At 38.7% G+C, this 25,641-nt stretch overlaps 1 protein-coding gene across 1 annotated transcript in view; it reads right to left on the bottom strand.

The window, feature by feature from the left end:
- Positions 1-507: 507 nt before the first annotated feature.
- Positions 508-25,641, bottom strand: part of LOC132366927 (low-density lipoprotein receptor-related protein 12-like) — an 80,244-nt gene continuing 55,110 nt past the window's right edge. The window contains exons 2-3 of the mRNA XM_059924377.1: positions 5,831-5,963; positions 508-1,410 (exon numbers count right to left, since the gene is read on the bottom strand). Of these exons, the coding sequence (XP_059780360.1) occupies positions 544-1,410; positions 5,831-5,963 (1,000 nt within the window). The 3' untranslated portion in view covers positions 508-543. The remainder of the gene's footprint in view (positions 1,411-5,830; positions 5,964-25,641) is intronic.

Raw genomic sequence — 25,641 nt, 5'->3', positions numbered from 1 at the left:
AGTTTTTTTCCCTTTGACAAGCTCATATTATGAAATCTAATAATGTTTAGACAGATGTTATACAAATAAAAACAGGTGAGAATAAGGACTTTTTCTCTTTTTATATTAACAACCTTAACATCTAGTATATTAAGTTACAAGATGTATTGGCAAAAGCATAAAGGATTCAATTAAAAGAAGGTATTATTTTGAACAAAGAAACGTTTTAACATAGGATAGATAGAAACTGACAGTCAAATGAGTTTCTGCAGCCATATCTCTACTGCGAACTACAGTACCAGGATGAAAACAATTAGAAACAAATGGAAGAACATTATTGAACAATCTGAATACATAATGCATTTTTAGCTGCTAAATAGTAAACTCTAAAGTTTATAGAGTTACAGGTGTTTAATTTAACCATGCAGGCTAACATATGATAGTAAGAAATCACCCTGCATCTTTTTTCTTTTTAAATTAAAACTAGTTTAATTGTAAAGTTCCAAAACAATGAATGGATATTGCTCCAACTTGTATCCAGTCTCCCTGACGGGATTCTTGTACCTAACAAAGTAACAAAGCTTCATCATCACTCGTTTCATTTTTCAGCATTGCTTCTAAGCAAGAGTCTGGTATCTGGGCAGTGTGGACAATACCGCAGCGCTCACAGGGGCCATCGCGATTACTTGGTCTTACTCCAGGGTCTGCTGCACTATATGGTTGTCTGAACCTTTGCCCTTGATCGGAGGCAAGATCAAGAAGAGGTCTGGAACAGTCATTCGCGTCCAAGTCTGAAGCTCCTTCAGAAACTGGAATCAGCATTTCGACATCATCATCTTCTTCTCTTCCATTTACCTCATTATCAAGTTGTCTCAAAGGGCTCTGGTTCTGACTTACGGAGCTTGATCGCCCTAATGTAAAACGTACCCAACGTAGCCCCTGAGTCATACGACTTAGCGCACTTGTGAGCTGGTGACGCGCCGGACTCACACTTGGGGGTTCCTCACTTGTCACATCCCGTCCGGTTTCTGTGTGACCACCTCGGGTATTCTGAGTGGAGGAACTTCCACTTGCTCCCACTCTTGCTTCTACCGCTGTTGTGGGAGGGATTTTTTGAGGCAAAGGAGCTGCAACCCCGCCAGATGCTCCTACCGTATCTCTTCTCTCATTTTCTGTGTCTGTGTCGTCAGATTCCACAGAAAACAAACTTCTGTGAGTATGATTTCTTTCAGGTTCTCTGTTGGTACTCTGACTAGGGGCAACCTCATCCCCATCTGCTGAGACCAGAGCCAATGACCCTGAATGGCGTGATCTTGCAAAATTAAAAATACGATTCCAGATGTTGCTGGATCTGCCTGCCATAGGAAGTCTGATTGAAGTAAATCCAAGCTGAGACCGTACAGCTAGCCTCAGGTTTTCCAAAACAGAAGCCTGCGGAAAAAAAAAAAGAAAGAAAGAAAGAAAGAAAGAAAAGATCTTAAAACAGCTAACAACGAGGTATTAAGATGGAAAACACCCTTCTATTCAGCATGTGTTGTGGATGAAAGTTCTATTACTCATTTTACGGTCTATGGAGGATGAATTAAATTCTCTCATCGATACAGGTTCACCTCACTCCAGAATCTAACCTATAACTTGAACCACTGTTCACTGTGTTTAAGATTTTCTCAATACTTCATTTTATATATAACTTTGAAATGATGTTTAATGCCAATTACAACAGCAATTTTATTTCAAAACTTCACATAGTAATCCAATCCTAGAAATGCACCAAAGATGGAAAATAAAAGTATTTGATACTTCTTTAGCTACGAAGATAGAAGAATCTCTACAATAATTCTCTAAATGACCTAAAGGAGTGTGAAAACTAGGCTGTTTGTTTTTTTGTTTTAACACAGCACACGTTAGACTTGATTTACAAGGATGAAACCTTCCAAAACATGTAAAAATTATATCTCACAGTTGGTTCTCAAGGATTTGTTGAATGAGTGGATATTGAGGATATCCATAAATTGAGGATATCCATAAATAAATATCCATAAATATTTATTATAAATAAATACAAATTTATTTATATTGTCATAAACAAAGGAATTACTGTATTTGTAATGCAGCACAGGAAACAAAAAGCCAAAGAAATTAACTTGTTTATAGCCCTATTCAATGGTATCTGAGACATTTGGGTTCCTCCTCAATCTTAAAGATTTAAGTCTTGGGCTTCCCTGGTGGCGCAGTGGTTGAGAATCTGCCTGCTAATGCAGGGGACACAGGTTCGAGCCCTGGTCTGGGAAGATCCCACATGCCAAGGAGCAACTGGGCCCGTGAGCCACAACTACTGAGCCTGCGCATCTGGAGCTTGTGCTCCGCAACAAGAGAGGCCCGCGCACCGCGATGAAGAGTGGCCCCCGCTTGCCGCAACTAGAGAAAGCCCTTGCACAGAAACGAAGACCCAACACAGCCAAAAATAAATAAATAAATAAATAAATAATAAAAATAAAGGAATTCCTTTAAAAAAAAAGTCTTAAAAAAAAAAAGATTTATGTCTTATTTTCTACAGCTTCATGTTAAACATAAATTATAACCTTATTCTTTGAAAATTGGTGATTTTTAATTAGTGCATATGGGAGGTGACCATATTGCCCAACTGAAAGAAAAATCATCTAGATTTTCTTTTTTCTAGATGAATGACTATCGGAATTAAAAACAAAAAACAACAAAAAAAAAACTACAGTATTTACAAAAACAGTCTTTAAGCTCCATCTAGTGGTTACAAAAAGGAGTAATCAAACTTGGAACAAACACAGCTTTCATCAATCTGGCATTTAGTATTTAAAATACAGTATTTCCAAGAAACAATGATGAATTGATATACTCCCTTTCAAAAGGTGATACAGTTTCCCTCCGCCAAAATGAATGGCTCTTGCCTATCCCCCCACAGAAAAAAGGAAGGGAAGAGAATAAGAAGATGTGATAACATATGTTTTCCATCTCTGTTTGTGACTGGTATTGAAGTAAATCCAAGCTGATACCGTACAGCTAGCCTCAGGTTTTCCATATAGATTTGCGATTTCCATATACACCCTTTGAACATAATCCCTGGAATATAATTCACAGAAAGCTAAGAAGCTACTATCACAGGAATATTTCAGTCTAGCCTTAGTAAATAACAGATTGCCAATAAGAAATCTGAATATCAGCACATAAAATTTACTATATAAATGAGTAAGAGTTTTCACCAATTGGGAATGTAACTATAAACTAACTGAAAAAAAAAAAAAAAAAAGTGGCTCACATCCCTATGAACTCCATAGATTTGGTCCTCCTCATTTGGCATTCACGTTCTAAGGCTTTGTGTGAGCACTGTCATTAAATCCAGCAATGAATACAAGGCTCTTCAGATATCCTCCACTTTTATGCAGCTGCCACCCACAATGCCTTCAGCACACTTCAAAGCCGACTTTAACAGTATAGTCTGTCAGTGAGATGAAGCTCTCTACTGGCTTCAAAGTCTGTTTAATTAAATGATTGCCAATTTAACATTAGATTCTACAAGGGGATCTCATGATTGTTTTAGGAATAATTTTATATACTTCTTCCATTTATGAAGCAGAAGAAAAGGATTCTTCAGAAAGGATCGCTATTTTGAATGAGTTGGTAATCAGAAGATTATTTTTCTTTTTCAAAACAAATAAGGAAATTTGATAATTTATTACCAAAAGTTTCAAACATAAGAGTGTAATCTCATTAACTGAATAAAATCTAGTTTACCATTTGCAAACATATTTTATTTTAAAACTTTGTTGAAGCAGAATTCCCTCACAAGGGTAAATTATAACCCTACAAAAATGCTGTAGTAGGTAGTAAAGAATTGAAACCTTACCCAAAGTGAGGTCTAACCTTTGCCCTTTACTTCTGGGATGAGACCTCAGACCTTGGAATGTCAGCTTTGACAGGAGTGTCATTGCATGGAGACTTGGGCCAGCCAGAGAGTAGCACCGCGTTTTCGGTGGAGGCTCTGAGCCACACCAATGTGATGTAGCGTGGGAGAGTTGAGTCAGCAGAATCAGTCAACCTCTGGAGAGGCTAGAGACTGGGATCAGCCACGTGTGCAATTAATCATGCCTATGTGATGGAGCTCCAGTAAAAACCCTGGACACCGAGTTTGGGTGAGCTCCCCTAGTTGGCAATGTTTCGTGCATACTGTCACACACCTGTGTCAAGAGAATAACACTGTCCTGACTTTATGGGGAAAAGACAATTGGAAGGGTCGTGTTTGGTACCCTCCTGAACCCTGTCCTACGTGTCTCTTCCTTTGGCTGATTTAATCTGGATCCTTTCCCAGCAATAATAGTTACACCAGCTTATACTATTAAGTAAAACAGCTTTCAATGAGTTCTCAGTCCTTCTAGTGAATTATCAAACCTGAGGATGGTTTGGGAGCCCCGGAACTTAAAATTGGTTTTAGAAGTAAGGGCTGTCTTGTGTGGACTGTGCCCCCTCTAACTTCACAGTTGACTAACCTCTTGAAGGTAGCCTCAGGATATAGGGGTGGGGTGATACATGGTGGAGTGGGTGGATGGAATTAACCATCCTCTGAATTCCTACCTAAAAAGAACCCTTCCCCATGGCAGGGACAACAATATATAAAAGCCACAATGTAGGTTTTTCCTATGTTGCACACAAAATTCCAACCAGTGGAAGTTCTGAATTACTTACTTAGCAAATTACATCAAATTCTCACAAAGATTTCCTAAAAGACTCAAATAAGATGACCCACTGTAATTGGAAACCTATTTAACAAAAAGGAAACGGTCTTTCATTTTGAACAGGATTAAATTACTGGGAAAACAATGTTCATCAATTTTTCTTAATTCTGATACTGGGAACAACTTTTAGAAATGATTCTGGATGAATTTACATTTTAAATGTAGAAACCTTAATGCCCTTAAAGAACCCTGGGCACAATTGTAAGCATTGAAAAAGAAATTAAAAAAGAAATTGCAGGGAACTATATTTGATATCTTATAATAATCTATTATGGAAAAGAATCTGAAAAAGAATATATATATATATGTATAACTGGATCACTTTAATGTACACCCGAAGTAAAAAATCACTCACAAAAATTTAAAGAATTCAGAAACATTAATAAAGAATGAGTTACTATTTAAAGAAAATGATATGAATTTTTAAGCACTGTAAAATCCAGCTGTGAAGAAGTTTTCTCTCAAGTCAGGTAGAAATGTTAACTTAATTTCAACAACTTTTATTTTAATCTAGCATGTTACTAATCTATTACTAAGCATATCAACTTTAGTATTTCTTTTTAAATCTTTGAAATAGTTCAAGTAGAAAATAAGCTGTCAAACTTTACTTTTGAATTTTAACGCACTAAATTATCCTAAACAGTAAAATGCTTAAGAATCACCTAACCAAATCAGAAGTAAAGAATGAAAAGTATACTTCTGAATTTGATAAAATACAATGAAACAATTAGAGTTGACCCTTGAACAACATGGGCTTGAAATGCACGGGTCCACTTATATGTGGATTTTTTTCAATAGCAAATACTATAGTACTACATGATACATGGTTGGTTGAATTTATGGATGTTGAGCCCCAGACACAGAGGTCTGACTATAAAGTTACATGTGAATTTTCACCTGCACGGAGGGTGGGTGTCCCTAGCCCCCTCGTTGTTCAGGGGTCAACTGTATAATTTCAAATCCTCCATATATTTAATTCTTAACTTGACTGCAAAAATTCTGACACAGTCAAGGATACTTTACCATTATATACAAGTATAGATTTCATTTTAAGAGGTATGGAAAGAGAATAAGTTGCAACATACCTGATTAGGTGGACAAACAGGAAAATCTTCAACTGGTGGAATTAAACCCTGAGCAATCAATTGTCCATAAGAGGGAGGAGCTTCTCTTCTTAACAATTCTGCTTCCACTCTGGACAACTGTGTTTCAAATGATCTTTGAGAGAAACAGGGGGATGAAAAGGATTTTAAAAAAAGGCAAGCCAAAACAGTAATTTTTAAATTATCAACAATTAAAACAATCTGAATTTTAATATACTTGTTCATTTGTAAAGCTTACTTAGCCAACATTTGATGAGTATCTATACTACCCTACACTGAGAACACAAAGATGAAGCAGACAGTTTAGTCTCATGCGGTTTTACACTAGGGGTCTGGATCACTAAGTTTTAATAAATTAGATATCCCCGTAAAAGATAAAAGTACTAGATCTTTAAACCCCTAAGAACATAGGGGCTTGAGACTTGAGGTGAAAGTATTTGAAAATTCTTAGAAGACACTTTATTCATCAAGTCCAACACATTTACTTTTCAGATAAGGAAAAGAGTGAAATGAGTCACCAAAACCCTTTCTGGAATAACTTGTTCTTAAACTCAAGACCTCTGGTCTTCATTGTACTCTTATGTTGCAATGTAGTAAAACATTTTCTGGCCATTTATACTGAACCAAAGATAAGATGCACTTGGTTATTGTGATACTGTGCATCTATTCTTAGCTGTCTGGTATGTGACTTCTTTGTTGTATCTATCATTTGTAATTCTCCTGGGACTGACGGTCATGGTCTCCACAGGAGCTTTCTAGAAGGCCTCTCTGCCATCAGCTTCTCCCAGGTCCAGTCTCTCCTCTACCACACAAAAGACAGCTCTCCCTGAAGGCCACCCTTTAACGCTGAACCACTTCTTAACTGAGATCTTCGACTTTTATACCACTTTATTTTATAGCTCTTACAACATTTATATTTTTTGTCATCTAATTCTACCCAACAGTTCCTTCCTTCTAACTGTAAACTGCCCATGAGATTACTCCTACGCATTTCTCTATTCACCTGTATAATGCTTTCAACACAGAAGGTTCTCAAATATCTGGAATTGTTGGATTAATATTTATAAAAACCGAGGTTAAAGAGCAACCACCGAGAATTACAGCTTGCAAAATTCCTGTAAGACAGATTAACCTGAAAACAGGAACTGATAAATACTGATTGGCTTTTCTCACCTCATAACTCTTAGTATTTATTTGTTTTTTAATGTTCTTATTAGGTTTTTGAGTCATAGGCTTTTCATAGTCATTTTATAAATCATAAGAAGTATTTATTTCTCAACAATATAACAAAAATATATTGCTAATCTCATTTAAAAAAATGTGTTGTAAATATTTGGGCCACGCTTTTACTGTAGAGAGCATAAGCACTATAGTTTTGTCTTGATACTGACCTTCGTTCAAACCTTCTCAGAGAATAAAGCTTACAAGTACATCCCAAGGCAATGACCAGTAACAGGCCACAGATAAGGCTCCCTATGACGGCTGCAGTTATGACTCGGGTAGGCACGATTACCGGGCAATTCTCCTTGTCGCTGCCATCGCCACAGTCGTCCTGAGAGTCACACACCCAGCTTTCAAACACACAACGATTGTTTTTACAATGAAAATTTCCTGGCTGGCAAAAAAAGCAGTTTTTTTCATCGGAGCCATTTGGGCAATGATTCTGGTAGTTGCAGCGCTCAGAACGAGGGTAACAGACGCCGTTCCGGGAACATGGGAACTCTTCCTTTTGGCACATGGTACAATTGATTTCATCCCTTCCGTTTGGGCAATGCCAATACCCATCACAGTGCTGCTGCTCCGTATAACACCCCCAGTTCCCTCCGCAGGGTATTTCCCATGGCAAACAGAAGCCGTCTACTTGGTAAGTAGCATTAAATCCCCTGGCAGCGTTGACTTTATCGGCACAGAAATGTACCCTTATCTGTCCAGAAGAAGACACGACAGTGAGAGGCGCATGAGAATCAAAAGCAGTTAACACACGCAAAAGCTTGTGTGGATTCTCCTCTAATCCATCGTATATTTTGACATAATCACCATAACCAGTACCATCAAGTTTAAAGTCAGTGAAGCGTAAGATGACTTTGCGATGATCACCAGTGTCTATTAACCAGGTGCAATTGCTTCCAGGAGGATAAAAGTCTGGATAATTGGGAGAATTAAAAGTACCATAAAAATATTTTAACCACTGACCACAAGTTGGCACATCACAGTCTATCTCATCTCCAAGGTCAAGGCAGTCAATGTTCCCATCACATTTTAAAGATTCGGGGAGGCAAGTGTAAACTTTGGTAAACCGAGATAGACACTGGAACTGGTTGTAAGCACAGGGTTGGAAAGCGGCCGATGTTGGAGGATTCACTTCTTTGGCACAGATCTCTTCATCAGAACTATCTCCACATTCGTCCATGTTATTGCATTTCCAGGCTGCTGGTATACACTTTCCATTACCACAACGAAACTGGTCACAAGCACAGTTTGGTTCCTCAGATGTCCCTGGGAGGACATTGGGAGGAGGGAGATGGAGAGATAAGGAGGAAAAACATACTCTTTAAAGGGTATGTAACAGCAAGTGGCATTTTTATCATAAATGTTGATTAGCCCAAATGATAGTTGGGCTTGATCAAAAATAGGTTAAACTCTAATGACAAATTAATATTAGCTTACTGATTACTCAACAATTTATTAAACACTTATGATTTGTTCCATGAAGATCTCTACAGCTGATCTAAAGAGAAAAGACCAATCCTGTTTTTGCAGAAGCTATTTTACTGCAGAACATTTAGTAAAGTGATGTAAGATATATAAGTTAGTAGGATGTATTGCCTAAGAATTTCAAATACTCTATTGTATAAACATTTTGCAATGAAGAAAAACTCCTCTATAATAATCACCTTTTCAAATCCAGTTTTAATATTCTTTTTGAGTTGTTTATATATATTATATATATATATACATATATATATATATATATATATATACATACACACAATATTTTGCTTTGTGTATCATAGCATATTTTGCAAGCCCATTATTTAGACTCAAATTTTTGCTAAGATTATCATAAGTTAACTTTATTCTATTTCTAACATTTCATGTAACCACAACATGGTACTTCCATTTTATAATTTCTATTGTTTTAATACAACTGCAAAATATTTTATGAATCTGAGCTAAAGGTGTAAATTTACTCAACAAAACAGGAGGGGGAAGAAGAGAGAAAAGAATTGAAATGTTTATAGAATTCTGATTATCTTAGTGGACTACCTTAAATATATAACAATAATGAGGTAGGGAAAGAAAACCAAACATTAGATTCCTACAGTCCACACTGATGATGTCGGCCAATGCTTACCTCTCCATTAACAACTTTTATTTACTGGCAAATAGGTGACGGAAAATGTGCTTCAGCACCTAAGTAAATATTACAAAGACTGTGCTTTTAATAAAAAAGAGAAAAAGCAGCATATGTTGCTAAAGGAGACCATGTAATTTCAGAAAATGTAAAATGATTTTCAGCAAAAATTTACATAACTCTAATGCTCTGAGTTCTTCATATTTGTATGATCTGCTCACTCTTTTTGGATAAAGTTTAAGAATTAGCATAAGAAGACTTCTGATACTACAAACTACGAAAGTGAAATTGATTGTCTTTTCTTTGAAGGTGTAAAGACAAGGGTAATGCACACACAAAAATACATTCTGAAGTAACTTGCAGGATACTGGTAAACACTTGAGGGGAAAAAGTTCCTTTTAAAATAAACGTATTCAAAATATTTAAAAAGAAAACTGACCTTAGTTTGTAAAATTAATCATTTTATTAGGATTATACAAAATGCCTTTTGGAGACCCGGATCTACGGCACCTGAACCTTTAGCCTCTAATTCCTCAATCTCAGCTGCCTTGAGGATTGAGTCACAATTAAATGGACATTGTTTAGAAGGCAAGTCCCAAAGTGACTGAGCAGTAAATACTACAGAATTCTGTTCCATATCTTTCTTCTTATTTAAAAACACACCTGAAAAGTATGCCAGTCTGAAACCCTTCCTAGAGATACTGTCATCGGAATGGAACCTGATCCAGACGTGGTCTTGTGAAGAAATATATGGTGGTGGGATTGTAGATCCACAGGCTCTGTAGCTTTCAATATTCTTGTATGTTTCGATCGTCAACCAGTCCAAACTGCATCTTCTGGACCCTTGAATATCAAAATCCTGAAAACTACAAATAAAAAGTCAGAAAAGGCTACTGAAAAGGAAATTTTGGAAAAAAATTTCATTAATAATACAAAGTAACTGAGGACTTTATTATAAGCCTCCATATATTCACTGATTATCCTGGCTCTTCTAGGCCCACGACTCTATCATCAGCAAATAATAATACTGCTTCTGTGTTCCTAACATTTACATCTCTTTCCCAGATTCCAGAACAATACCTCTTCATAAGTAACACGAAATTCCAAAAAAACGCTAAAAAACAGGAGACAGTTGGCACGATGTTTCTTTTTCTTCTCCCTGTGTGTGTTTAGGAAGGACCACTTCTAATTTTTAGCACCCTAAATTGTTCTCTGTTTGAACCACTCCATAATTCGATGAACTGAAAGACATAGAGGAAGTCTGCCTTCTCTAGATTAGACTGGTTCACCTGCTTGCTTAATGAGTTTACAGCTTACATTTTCAGGAGAGCAAATAGCAAACCTGAGCCAAGTAAAAAAGTTAAAAATGAACAAACAAAAAACTTCTTCAGTGAAAAGTCCCTGAGTTTGGGAATACTTTTCTACATAAATGATTTATAACCAAACGTTATCTTGTAGTTCATAAAATATGGGCATGAATAAAGGGCAGAAAAGTCAAATAAGAAGCACATACAAAATTAGCCAGTGCTATGAAAAAAGAAAAAACAAAATAGCATTTTCTACTAACATGTCTCACCGAAAAGTGAGATTCCTGCCTTAAGCCAAGTGATGATAAAGTTAATTATCCAAGGATTATTGTACCAGGATATTTCCTCTTTAAATATTCTGGGGGCTTCCCTGGTGGCGCAGTGGTTGAGAATCTGCCTGCCAATGCAGGGGACACGGGTTCGAGCCCTGGTCTGGGAGGATCCCACATGCCGCGGAGCAACTAGGCCCGTGAGCCACAATTACTGAGCCTGCGTGTCTGGAGCCTGTGCTCCGCAACAAGAGAGGCCACGATAGTGAGAGGCCCGCGCACCGTGATGAAGAGTGGCCCCCGCTTGCCACAACTAGAGAAAGCCCTCGCGCAGAAATGAAGACCCAACACAGTCATAAATAAATAAATAAACAAATACTTTAAATATTCTGAGTAACTATAACAAAGGCTGACAATTTGACTGCTTCCAGTTTTTCACTATTATGAACAATGCTGGAATCCTTATACATGTTCTCTCCACACACACATAAGCAAGTATTTCTCTAGGACAAATTTTTCTAGAAGTAGAATTGCTAGGTCAAAAGACACAATTCCACTTTAAATTTGATAGCAACACTGAGAAAAATGTTTATACCAACTCACAATTCCACCAAGTGCGTATGAAAAAGCACCTTATACCCCACAACTCTGGCAAAATGCAACATTTTATTTCTAAAGATTTGTTGCCAGTTAGGTGGATAAAAGAGATTTATCATTGTTCTAGTTTGCATTTCCTTATTTACTGAAATTGAAACACTTCTTCCTATGTTTATTAGCTATTTCTATTTCTTTTTCTGTGAATCACCTTGTTATATCCTTCGTACCTTACAATTTGTTCTTATTTAAGAGCTCTTTATATAGTATAAACGTGTATCTATTTGGGGCATGTATGTTATGCAAGATATATGTAGATCCACTCAAACCCTCATTCTCTCCAATAGTTGGTGCTGTCAGTCTTTCTTAATGGTATCTTTTACTGAGAAGTTTTTTTTTTTTTTTTTAAGTATAGTTGACTTACAATATTATATTAGTTTCAGGTGTACAACACACTGATTCGATGTTTTTACAGCTTATACACCATATAAAGTTATTATTGCATATTGGCTATATTCCCCTGTGCTGCACATTACATCCTTGTAACTTATTTATTTTATACATAGTAGTCTGTACCTCTTAATACCCCTCACCTATCTTGTCCCTCTCCTTGATCTCTGTATCTCTGAGTCTGTTTCTGTTTTGTTATATTCGTTAATGTGTTTTATTTTTCAGATTCCATATAAACTGAAAACATACAGTATTTGTCTTTCTCTGTCTGACTAATTTCACTAAGCGTAATACCCTGTAGGTCCATCCATGTTGTCGCAAATGGCAAAATTTCACTCTTTTTTTATAGCTGAGAAATATTCCATTATATCACATCTTCTTTATCCACTTATCTGTTGATGGATACTTAGGTTGCTTCCATGTCTTGGCTATTATAAGTAATGCTGCTATGAACACTGGGAGGCATATACCTTTTCAAATTTTTTTTTTCATTTTCTTTGGATACGAAGAGTGGAACTGCTGGATCGTCTGGTAATTCTATTTTTAATTTTTTGAGGAACCTGCGTACTGCTTTCCATAGTGGCTGTGCTGAATGGGAGAGGATATTTACAAATGATATGTCCAATAAGGGGTTAATAATCCAAAATATACAAAGAACTCATACAACTCAATATCAAAAAAACCAAACATCCCAATTAAAATATGCACAGAGGATCTGAACACACATTTTTCCAAAGAAGACACACAGATGCCAATAGGCACATGAAAAGATGCTCAACATTGCTAATCATCAGGGAAATACAACTCAAAACCACAATGAGATATCACCTCACATCTGTCAGAATGGTTACTATCAAAGCCATGTTGGCAAGGATGTGGAGAAAAGGGAACCTTTGTGCACTGTTGGTGGAGACGTAAACTGGTGTAGCCACTATGGAAAACAGTACGGAGATTCCTCAAAAAATTAAAAATAGAACTACCATATGATCCAGCAATTCCACTCCTAGGTATTTACTGGAAGAAAAAAACACTAATTAGAAAACATATATGCACCCCAATTTTCATTGCAGCATTATTTACAACAGACAAAATATGGAAGTAATCAAAGTGTCCTTTAATATACTTTTTTTTTTCCACACACACACACACTGTATTTTATTTTTACAAGAGATAAATAGACTGACACCAAGCATTGTACATGGATGACCACAACAAAAGCAACAATGATTGCAATTACCAAACATGAAACACACTCATACTATGTCATAATATTGACATTCAGTCCAGTAATCCTCCACTGTAACAGCTCCTTTACTTTGCAGTGAAAATTGATTTGTATATTCTTTGCCTCTGAGTCCTTGTGGGATTTTTTTTTTTTAAATTCAGACAGAAAGTCACAAAAATTATACTCATCCTCATCAGTTCACTCAGTCCCATGTAATTAATTTTTTTTTTCATCTTGATCTTTTGTTAGCACTTTTATGAGTTCATCAGTTTTTCATTAGAGTTCTGAAAATGCTTATTCATTCAGTTCAGCAGTACAGTCAGTTACCAGAAACCTGTACTTGTCAGAGTCTTTTCCATGAATTTCTTGAAGATGAAACCCTTTTATAGGAACATATTTGCAAAATCATCAGAGTACACCCAGAACTGTCTGTAAATGACAAGAGACTTAAAAATGACCACGGTTAAAGATTTGATGAAAGTTCATAATAATGCAGTTGACAAGAAAATTAATTATTTCTGAGACATACATTTTAAAGTAATAACTAGGATTATTACTTATAACATTATACCAGAACATATAACATTTTTAGAAATTTCATGTAATGTCTGAAACATTTATATTAACATATTTCCATACAAATAACCCAATGAAAGTTTAGTATTAGTTGTTTTGTTTGTTTTTTTATACTGCAGGTTCTTATTAGGCATCAATTTTATACACATCAGTGTATACATGTCAATCCCAATCGCCCAATTCAGCACACCACCATCCCCACCTCACCGCAGTTTCCCCCCCTTGGTGTCCATATGTCCATTCTCTACATCTGTGTCTCAACTTCTGCCCTGCAAACTGGCTCATCTGTACCATTTTTCTAGGTTCCACATACATGCATTAATATACGATATTTGTTTTTCTCTTTCTGACTTACTTCACTCTGTAGGACAGTCTCTAGATCCATCCACGTCTCAACAAATGACTCAATTTCGTTCCTTTTTATGGCTGAGTAATAGTCCATTGTATATATGTACCACAACTTCTTTATCCATTCGTCTGTTGATGAGCATTTAGGTTGCTTCCATGACCTGGCTATTGTAAATAGTGCTGCAATGAACATTCGGGTGCATGTGTCTTTTTGAATTACGGTTTTCTCTGGGTATATGCCCAGTAGTGGGATTGCTGGGTCATATGGTAATTCTATTTTTAGTTTTTTAAGGAACCTCCATATTGTTCTCCATAGTGGCTGTATCAATTTACATTCCCACCAACAGTGCAAGAGGGTTCCCTTTTCTCCACACCCTCTCCAGCATTTGTTGTTTGTAGATTTTCTGATGATGCCCATTCTAACAGGAGTGAGGTGATACCTCATTGTAGTTTTGATTTGCATTTCTCTAATAATTAGTGATGTTGAGCAGCTTTTCATGTGCTTCGTGGCCGTCTGTATGTCTTCTTTGGAGAAATGTCTATTTAGGTCTTCTGCCCATTTTTGGATTGGGGTGTTTGTTTCTTTGATATTGAGCTGAATGAGCTGTTTATATATTTTGGAGATTAATCCTTTGTCCATTGATTCGTTTGCAAATATTTTCTCCCATTCTGAGGGTTGTCTTTTCGTCTTGTTTATGGTTTCCTTTGCTGTGCAAAAGCTTTGAAGTTTCATTAGGTCCCACTTGTTTATTTTTGTTTTTTTTTCCAATACTCTAGGGGGTGGATCAAAAAAGATCTTGCTGTGATTTATGTCAAAGAGTGTTCTTCCTATGTTTTCCTCTAAGAGTTTTATAGTGTCCAGTCTTATATTTAGGTCTCTAATCCATTTTGAGTTTATTTTTGTGTATGGTGTTAGGGAGTATTCTAATTTCATTCTTTTACATGTAGCTGTCCAGTTTTCCCAGCACCACTTATTGAAGAGACTGTCTTTTCTCCATTGTATATCTTTGCCTCCTTTGTCATAGATTAGTTGACCATAGGTGCGTGGGTTAATCTCTGGGCTTTCTATCTTGTTCCATTGATCTATGTTTCTGTTTTTGTGCCAGTACCATATTGTCTTGATTACTGTAGCTTTGTAGTATAGTCTGAAGTCAGGGAGTCTGATTCCTCCAGCTCCATTTTTTTGCCTCAAGACTGCTTTGCCTATTCGGGGTCTTTTGTGTCTCCATACAAATTTTAAGATGATTTGTTCTAGCTCCGTAAAAAATGCCATTGGTAATTTGATAGGGATTGCATTGAATCTGTAGATTGCTTTGGGTAGTATACTCATTTTCACAATGCTGATTCTTCCAATCCAAGAACATGGTATATCTCTCCATCTGTTGGTATCATCTTTAATTTCTTTCATCAGTGTCTTATAGTTTTCTGCATACAGGTCTTTTGTCTCCCTAGGTAGGTTTATTCCTAGGTATTTTATTCTTTTTGTTGCAATGGTAAATGGGAGTGTTTCCATAATTTCTCTTTCAGATTTTTCATCATTAGTGTATAGGAATGCAAGAGATTTCTGTGCATTAATTTTGTATCCTGCAACTTTACCATATTCATTAATTAGCTCTAGCAGTTTTCTGGTGGCAGTTTTAGGATTCTCTATGTATAGTATCATGTCATCCGCAAACAGTGACAGTTTTACTTCTTCTTTTCCAATTTGTATTCCTTTTATTTCTTTTTCTTCTCTGATTGCCGTGGCTAGGACTTCCAGAACTATGTTGAATAATAGTGGTGAGAGTGGACATCCTTGTCTCGTTCCTGATCTTAGAGGAAATGCTTTCAGTTTTTCACCATTGAGAATGATGTTTGCTGTGGGTTTGTCATATATGGCCTTTATTATGTTGAGGTAGGTTCCCTCTATGCCCACTTTCTGGAGAGTTTTTATCAGAAATGGGTGTTGAATTTTGTCAAAAGCTTTTTCTGCATCTATTGAGATGATCATATGGTTTTTATTCTTCAATTTGTTAATATGGTGTATCACATTGATTGATTTGCGTATATTGAAGAATCCTTGCATCCCTGGGATAAATCCCACTTGATCGTGGTGTATGATCCTTTTAATGTGTTGTTGGATTCTGTTTGCTAGTATTTTGTTGAGGATTTTTGCATCTATATTCATCAGTGATATTGGTCTGTAATTTTCTTTTTTTGTAGTGTCTTTGTCTGGTTTTGGTATCAGGGTGATGGTGGCCTCATAGAATGAGTTTAGGAGTGTTCCTTCCTCTGCAATCTTTTGGAAGAGTTTGAGAAGGATGGGTGTTAGCTCTTCTCTAAATGTTTGATAGAATTCACCTGTGAAGCCATCTGGTCCTGGACTTTTGTTTGTTGGAAGATTTTTAATCACAGTTTCAATTTCATTACTTGTGAGTGGTCTGTTCATATTTTCTATTTCTTCCTGGTTCAGTCTTGGAAGGTTATACCTTTCTAAAAATGTGTCCATTTCTTCCAGGTTGTCCATTTTATTGGCATAAAGTTGCTTGTAGTAGTCTCTTAGGATGCTTTGTATTTCTGAGGTGTCTGTTGTAACTTCTCCTTTTTCATTTCTGATTTTATTGATTTGAGTCCTCTCCCTCTTTTTCTTGATGAGTCTGGCTAATGGCTTATCAATTTTGTTTATCTTCTCAAAGAATCAACTTTTAGTTTTATTGATCTTTGCTATTGTTTTCTTTGTTTCTATTTCATTTATTTCTGCTCTGATCTTTATGATTTCTTTCCTTCTGCTAACTTTGGGTTTTGTTTGTTCTTCTTTCTCTAGTTTCTTTAGGTGTAAGGTTAGATTGTTTACTTGAGATTTTTCTTGTTTCTTGAGATAGGCTTGTATAGCTATAAACTTCCCTCTTAGAACTGATTTTGCTGCATCCCATAGGTTTTGGGTCGTCGTGTTTTCATTGTCATTTGTCTCTAGGTATTTTTTGATTTCCTCTCTGATTTCTTCAGTAATCTCTTGGTTATTTAGTAACGTATTGTTTAGCCTCCATGTGTCTGTCTGTTTTACGTTTTTTTCCCTGTAATTCATTTCTAATCTCATAGCGTTGTGATCCGAAAAGATGCTTGATATGATTTCAATTTTCTTAAATTTACTGAGGCTTGATTTGTGACCCAAGATGTGATCTATCCTGGAGAATGTTCCATGCGCACTTGAGAAGAACGTGTAATCTGCTGTTTTTGGATGGAATGTCCTATATATATCAATTAAATCTAACTGGTCTATTGTGTCATTTAAAGCTTCTGTTTCCTTATTCATTTTCATTTTGGATGATCTGTCCATTGGTGTAAGTGAGGTGTTAAAGTCCCCCACTATTATTGTGTTACTGTCGATTTCCTCTTTTATAGCTGTTAGCAGTTGCCTTATGTATTGAGGTGTTCCTATGTTGGGTGCATATATATTTATAATTGTTATATCTTCTTCTTGGATTGATCCCTTGATCATTATGTAGTGTCCTTCCTTGTCTCTTGTAACATTCTTTATTTTAAAGTCTATTTTATCTGATATGAGTATAGCTACTCCAGCTTTCTTTTGATTTCCATTTGCATGGAATATCTTTTTCCATCCCCTCACTTTCAGTCTGTATGTGTCCCTAGGTCTAAAGTGGGTCTCTTGTAGACAGCATATATATGGGTCTTGTTTTTGTATCCATTCAGCCAGTCTATGTCTTTTGGTTGGGGCATTTAATCCATTCACGTTTAAGGTAATTATCGATATGTATGTTCCTATGACCATTTTCTTAATTGTTTTGGGTTTGTATTTGTAGGTCCTTTTCTTCTCTTGTGTTTCCCACTTAGAGAAGTTCCTTTAGCATTTGTTGTAGAGCTGGTTTGGTGGTGCTGAATTCTCGTAGCTTTTGCTTGTCTGTAAAGCTTTTGATTTCTCCATCAAATCTAAGTGAGACCCTTGCCGGGTAGAGTAATCTTGGTTGTAGTTTCTTCCCTTTCATCACTTTAAGTATATCATGCCACTCCCTTCTGGCTTGTAGAGTTTCTGCTGAGAAATCAGCTGTTAACCTTATGGGAGTTCCCTTGTATGTTATTTGTCGTTTTTCCCTTGCTGCTTTCAATAATTTTTCTTTGTCTTTAATTTTTGCCACTTTGATTACTATGTGTCTCGGCGTGTTTCTCCTTGGGTTTATCCTGTATGGGACTCTCTGCGCTTCCTGGACTTGGGTGGCTATTTCCTTTCCCATGTTAGGGAAGTTTTTGACTATAATCTCTTCAAATATTTTCTCTGGTCCTTTCTCTCTCTCTTCTCCTTCTGGGACCCCTATAATGCGAATGTTGTTGCGTTTAATGTTGTCCCAGAGGATTCTTTCTTAGGCTGTCTTCATTTCTTTTCATTCTTTTTTCTTTATTCTGTTCCGCAGCAGTGAATTCCACCATTCTGTCTTCCAGGTCACTTATCCGTTCTTCTGCCTCCGTTATTCTGCTATTGATTCCTTCTAGTGTAGTTTTCATTTCAGTTATTGTATTGGTCATCTCCGTTTGTTTGTTCTTTAATTCTTCTAGGTCTTTGTTAATCATTTCTTGCATCTTCTCAATCTTTGCCTCCATTCTTATTCCAAAGTCCTGGATCATCTTCACTATCATTATTCTGAATTCTTTTTCTGGAAGGTTGCCTACTTCCACTTCATTTAGTTGTTTTTCTGGGGTTTTTTCTTGTTCCTTCATCTGATATATAGCCCTCTGCCTTTTCATCTTGTCTATCTTTCTGTAACTGTGGTTTTTGGTCCACAGGCTGCAGGATTGTAGTTTTTCTTGCTTCTGCTGTCTGCTCTCTGGTGGTTGAGCCCCAATTCCTCTCTCTTTAAACATAAAGTGATTGGACTTAAAGCAGTGCTTAAAGTTTACTGGTACTATAATCCTTGTTCAAAATTGCTCTGTGGCATAAGCCACAATGCAGTGAATTGTTGACACCTCCAAATCCCAGGGAGGCCCCTGAGTGCTCTCTCAGGAGGAAATTGAGGTCAGGTGTATCTGATGGCCTGTGTGCTCTCTGTGCTCCTGGTGATATGTGGGGGCTTTCAGGTGAGTGCAGTGGGTAGACTCATGGACTCTTAGTCTTGGCTGGGGGAGACAGCACTGTCGGGTTTATGTTTCCACATTTGCCTCCTTTTGTGTTGCCTTTCTCCCAGTTGCATTTAGCCTGATGAGAGGGAAGGAGGAGATGTCGGTAGCTGGGCAGGTGGTTCTCCAGGAGCAAATGTCAGGGACGGTTGTGTGGGCAAGATCCCTAGGCCCCGTCCTGGCAATCTTGCTGTGCACTGAGCAGTCCAGATGAATCGGGTCCTTGACCAGAAGTCCATGAAACTTTTGGCAATCTGGGCAAAATTTGGGATCTGAGGATGGGCTCAGAAATTTCAGCAAGGATTTGGCGGTATCTTACCCTCGGGCTGTTTAAGAGCCCCTGGTTTTGAATGGCATGAAGCACCAGAGAGCCTTTGATCACATTCTATACAGCTGTCCTGTGTGTGGCCCTCCAGCAGCAAACCTTCTCTGCTGTGACCTCAGGGCAGGCCCCATCCCCCCCCCGCCCCGAGGCTCCTGCCCTGTGAAACATGAGGGTGTAACGCAGGCTGCTTGTCAGTGCTTGGCTCCTGGCTTGCCTGACGCAAAGGATGGAGCATCTGTTCACCTTGTGCTGGTGCCCTTCCCAGAATCAATGGGCTCACAGCCCAGACATTTATGCTGAGTCTGGGGGCAGCTGTGCCCTGAGAAGCCATGTCTTGTCACTTGGCCCAGGGAGCACCTACTCAACGGACCACACTTATCATACGGGCCTCCTGCTCTTGTGCCCTCCTGTTTTGTTCTGAGGCAGGTGGTTGTGATGGCCAGTACTGTGGGGTCTTGTGATCTCAGAGCAGACACTGGAGGCTGACTGACCCCACAGAGGTGGACAAGGATGTGGGCTCAGGCGATGGGTCCTTTCTTGGGTTTCTGCCTCTCCTCCCTGACTCCTGACCCTTGCTCTCAAAAGCTCACCTTTCTGTTGTAGTTGCCTCACCAGGGGGCAGTGACGGGCTTTGCCCTGCTGAACTATACCCTCGGGGTAGGTGGCCACAGCCTGGCTTGTCACACACTGGGGAAATCCTACACTGGGGATGTCAGGATTGTACCTTGCTGGGCTTGGAACCCAGGTAGAAAGGTAGATGGTGTGGGTCTGGGGACTTATGCCCCAGACCCAGGGCAGGTGACTTCTCCTGGGAGAGGTTGTCCATGGCCCCCTTTGGCCCCTCAACCCTGCAGAGGTGCTGATACACGCCCCCTGCAGGCCACAGCCTCTGTGCAGAGGATCTGCCCCAGTATCACATGAGAAGCCGGGGCCAGGAGCCTCGCTCTCTCGGAGAGCAGCTGGTCATCCCACACTGAGGGGCGTCTTCTCGGACACAGGGCACATAGCTGACCTGCAACTGACATATGGACTCTTCCCTGGACTTTACCCCTGAATTTACCTCCATTCTTGTCTCCTGTCTCATGGCCCCTGCCTTTTCCCCCAGACACCGGAGATCTCCAGGCTGGGGTGGAGTATGGCATGTTGTCAAGCTCAGTGGTGTCCACCTCACCAGCCCACTGGAATCAAGCCCCAGGGAGCCTTTGAGAGAGCAAGACCAAGGACTTTAAGAAGACTACGGTTAATGTTAAGGAGCAGAGATTGTAAGATGAGGAATTTCACTAGTGTTTTTCAATCCGTAAGAAGAAGGAAATAGAAATTGCAGAATTGAAACTTGCACAGACATCAAGAAATAATAGTTTACAGGTCTCAAGAAATAATAGTTTAACAAATGCCCCATTCACAGAATCAAGGAAATGAGCACCATCCACAGGGTGTGCAAAGGAGGTGCCTAATCCCAGGAGCAGCATGGCCACGGCTCGGCTGAGAGCGAGGCGTGTGCTGGGCAAGCTTTTGTATGTAATGTTCACCAAAGGGAAACTTGGCCAGTGATACCAGGGAAAGGCTATCATGGTGAAGGCCCACTCATCTCCACCACCCTCAACTTGAATTAAAGTATTGACTGAAGAAACAGACTTGACAGAGACTTTGGCCACCTGGCCTGGGTTCTCCCTACAAAATGTCATGTTCCTCCAAGAACAGGGCAAGGAGTCACAGTTGTCCGAATCACAGACGGCATATCTTAACGGTACAGCTATTACAAATTTGCACCTTTGTTTGAAAGGAATTGTTAAGTGGTGGGTAGGGAGTGATGTGTTCCAGGGAGGATTTGGGCCCTCTGGCTTGCAGGTGACCCTCTTATCAGACAGGGCAATTCTGCCAATAACTCATCACTGCCTTCATTCCTCAGGTGGTAGGGATACAAAGGGATTAAAAGGGGTGCGGGCAGAGGACAGCCCTCACTGACAGCACAGAGCCATCACCTACTGTCTCCTCAACTCCTCTGCCCATATAGCCACCGAGGGTGCCAGCTGCTTGCTTTCACAGCAGCTGTTGATAGCACACCATCATCCAAGGAGTTCTTGAGCACCAACTTTGCACTACTCAGCAGCATAATGGAGAAATCAAGGATGGTCCATGGAAATAGCTAAGGGTCTTGTTTTAGGGCAAACGAGCTTATTCTGCAATATGTGCTTCTTAGTTAATTGGGGTTCGAATGTCCTTTCTTGTATGAAATGATGTTGATAATGTTTGAAAAATAAAAGGTTGGCCACCCCATGAGAAACTATGCTTTTATCTGAGTGGGGTTGGGGAGCAAGAGGGAGTAATGAAAATTTTGGTTGTTGAAGTAGTGACAGGGCAGGGCTAACTTGTTCAAGACTGCCTCCCTGCAGGAGGAAGGCCAGACTTCCTCAAGACTTCATGGACACTACCCATAGCCAGGGCTTACGGCTGTCATAGCTGGTGACTCAGCCATGGGCCTACTGAGCAATACAGCTGCAACCGCAGCTTGGCTCAGCCCTGACCAGCAGGAGAGAGGCTGGGCCTCCCTCAGCCTGACTGCTCGTTCCATGGAGAGGGACTGGACCTGGGTCCTGTGTGTCCCAGTGCTGGTCCTAGTTCCTGCCCACACGGGACCTGGGCTTCCCTGATTCTGCAATATAAACACCAGAGCCCAAAGTTTGGGTCCCTCTCCTGGACCCTGGATCCCTACTGGATCCCTGTGTGCTGGCCCAGAACAAAGTGTGCAGTGGGGACCCACAAACTCCCCACTATTCCTGTGACTGTGAACTGTCCCTGATAAACATGGCTCCAGCAGCCAGGGTTACATATTATTAGGGAACTCTCTTATGGTTACAAGTGCAAAAGACTGAGAACTACTATGTAAAACTAATATTTGAAAACTTCACTCCAGTGATATTTGAAGAACCTCTATAAAATAACTAAACAAACATAATTGCATTTTATTCCACTGTGTCCAAAGTCTAAGCTTTAAATTGTATAAAAATGAGAACGAGAAGTAGAATGCCTCCAAACATTTGGAAATCAAGATGCACACTTCTAAATAATCCATGGTTAAAGAGGAATTTCAAGGAAAATTTTTAAGATAAATAGAACTGAGTGAAAATGAAAATACAACACATAAAATGTGGAAGGATCCAGATAAAACATTATTAAGAGGGAAACGAATGGCACTAAATGCTTATAATAGAAAAGAGGGAAGGTCTCAGATCAATAATCTAAGCTTTCACACACGGAAACGGGAAAAAAATTGCACAATAAAATCAACACATGAAGAAGGCAGCAAATAACAATACACTCTGATCAACTGGAGTCTATTCTCGGAACACAAGCTTGGTTTACTATTCAAAAATCATCAGCGTAATTTGCCATATTAATAGATTGAAGAAGAAACTCTACATGGCCACATCAATTAATGAAGAAAAAGCATTTGATGAACTTCAACACACATTCATGTCAGAAACTCTCAGGAATAGAAGGGCTCTACTTCAACCCAGTAAAGAATATCTACAAAAAACCGACAGTGAACATCATACTTAATGGTGAGAGAATGAATGTTTTCCTCCTAAATTCAAAAGAAGGCCAGAATGTCCTCTTTCATCTCTCCTTTTCAACTTAGTACTGTAGGTACTAGCCAGTGCAGCATGGCAAGAAAAAGAAAGAAAGACACACAGATTAGAAAGGAAGAAATATTACTGTCCATACTCATGGATAGCATGACTGTCTGCATAGAAAATCCCAAGAAATCTCTAAGAAGCAATTAATAAGCGGCAATTACTTTAACAAAGTCTCAGGATACAAGATCAACACAAAAACATTAGTCATATTTCCAAATATTAACAATGAACAACTGGAAACCAAAACTAAAAATACAATGCCGGGGCTTCCCTGGTGGCGCAGTGGTTGAGAATCTGCCTGCCGATGCAGGAGACACGGGTTTGAGCCCTGGTCTGGGAGGATCCCACATGCCATGGAGCGACTAGGCCCGTGAGCCACAACTACTGAGCCTGTGCGTCTGGAGCCTGTGCTCTGCAACAAGAGAGGCCGTGACAGTGAGAGGCCCGCGCACCACGATGAAGAGTGGCCCCCACTCGCCACAACTAGAGAAAGCCCTCGCACAGAAACGAAGACCCAACACAGACAAAAAGAAAAAAAGAAAAATTAAAAAAAAAAAAAAACAACACAATGCCATACACAATGCTTCCAAAATATTTGATTGAAATATTTGATTATAAATATTTTAATAGAGGATCTGTATGATACAACCAAACAAGACCTAAATCAATGGAGAGACATATCGCATTCATGGATTGGAAGACTCAACATAATAAAAGGTCAACTTCCAACAGAATTTTTTTGTCAACATGGACAAGCTTATTCTAAAATGTATGAACAAAAGGTAAAGGCAAAGGAACCAGAATAAGTAAAACAATTTTGAGAAAGCAGAATATAGTTAGAGGATATTAAGACCTACTGTAAAGCTATAAGTAAGACAGTGTGGTATTGGTGGAAGGATAGATACATGGTTCAATGAATAGGATAGAGAATACAGAAATAGACACATGCCAATACAACAAACTGTTTTTTTTTTTACATAAGTTAAAAAGCGATATAAAAAGCAAAATCTCTAGTCCTTATAATAACCCTAAAAGGAACACAAATCTGTTAAATGACTAAGCAAGACCATACAGTGAGTGGCAGCACCAGAATCAGAACACAGGTCTACCTACTCTTGCTATGACTGAGCCTCTTCCTCTACATCTCCTAAATGTCACTCTGAGTTGAAGAGGGGAAAGAAATGGTAGACCACCGTGATGCCACATCCCTGTGCTTTAACAAGTATGTTTCCTTTATATACTGAACCATCTATTTCAGATTTTATTTGAAGCAAGTTTTGGCTTGCTTCAGTATGTATTTCATTTTCTATTTATTACCCACTTTCATTCATGGCAGACAGGCTCTAGAGGTCCTGAGAACGTCTGAAACAAAGAATGCTATAAAACACCTTAGTAACTCTCGAAAATGCTAAGTGGACCCTGAATCAAAACTTCAAGTTTCAGAGAACTTACAGCCACTAACGATCTGCAAAACAAACAAACAAACAAACAACCCCACACCCTAGCAACTCTCAACCTTGGATCAAACTACAATATGTTGGAAGAGGTATTACTGAAAAGAGCTTGAAAGGGCAGCCTAAAAGGCAGAGAGTACAGAACATGGGCCATGTCCCTGTAAAGGGGACATGGTTCATAATATTGTGAATCAAGGGGCTGGTTCACAATACTGGTTATGATGTTCAAAACTGTCAATCAAAGAGAGGTGCATTATTATATATTTGCTTGTTGCTATTGCTTTTCTGATTAGAAGATACAGAGTCACTTTAGGTAACTTCCATTTAATTTAATATTTATCTTCATTTTATATCCAGGTCACATTTTCTACATTAAAATATAATCATGCTGACTCCCCCCACCCCCTATACCCTCAGAGAAAAAAAGTGAAGAACTTTACACAACTTGAAAGAAAGATGGAATGCACAGAGAAGTTGCTACTGCACCCAAGTAACAAAGAACACAGAGAGACCAAACAGTAGACATGTCAGAAGTGCATGGAAGACAGCTCAGGACTCGCAGCAGGAAGGAGGAGGAATTAAAAGACTAAGGCTTTTAAATGCTATCACTTGTGCCACAAGAGTACCCTGAAAAGGCAGATAGGTCAGAAAGCAGGACCAAATAGGGGATTTTCCAAAGGCTGCTATCTAACAGAGTTTAAAATATCCATAGATTTTATATATATATATAAAAGATTCCATACACAGAAGAGCTTTCTCTTCCCCACCTTGCCTTTAGCATCCGGTCAACACTTTAGAAACTTAAAACCACTGTTAGCATGTCCGAATGTAGAACCGATATAGGTTTTTTCTTTCTTAAAAAATTGTATCCCAACTCTTTCCAACCAAGAATTCTATTAATTATTTTCATTATGATTCCTCTGCATGGAAACCCAGTAAGAGATCATCAAGACAGGGCATCTCACTACTATCAGATCAATGCCAGTTGGGCAAAAGCTGCATGATTCTGTGTTACTCAGAGGGAGGGAGAACAGTAAGACACAGGAGTTGAAACTTATCCGCACCAAAGAGGAAAAGGAAACTCCTTTTCTAACTTATTCATTAAATAGGAAACAGCAGGTGGACAGGAAAAGCCATCTGCTTAGA

The sequence above is a fragment of the Balaenoptera ricei genome, chromosome 6 (genome assembly GCF_028023285.1).
Source record: "Balaenoptera ricei isolate mBalRic1 chromosome 6, mBalRic1.hap2, whole genome shotgun sequence".
Classification (NCBI taxonomy): domain Eukaryota; kingdom Metazoa; phylum Chordata; class Mammalia; order Artiodactyla; family Balaenopteridae; genus Balaenoptera; species Balaenoptera ricei.
This window is presented reverse-complemented; position numbering and strand designations above follow the sequence as displayed.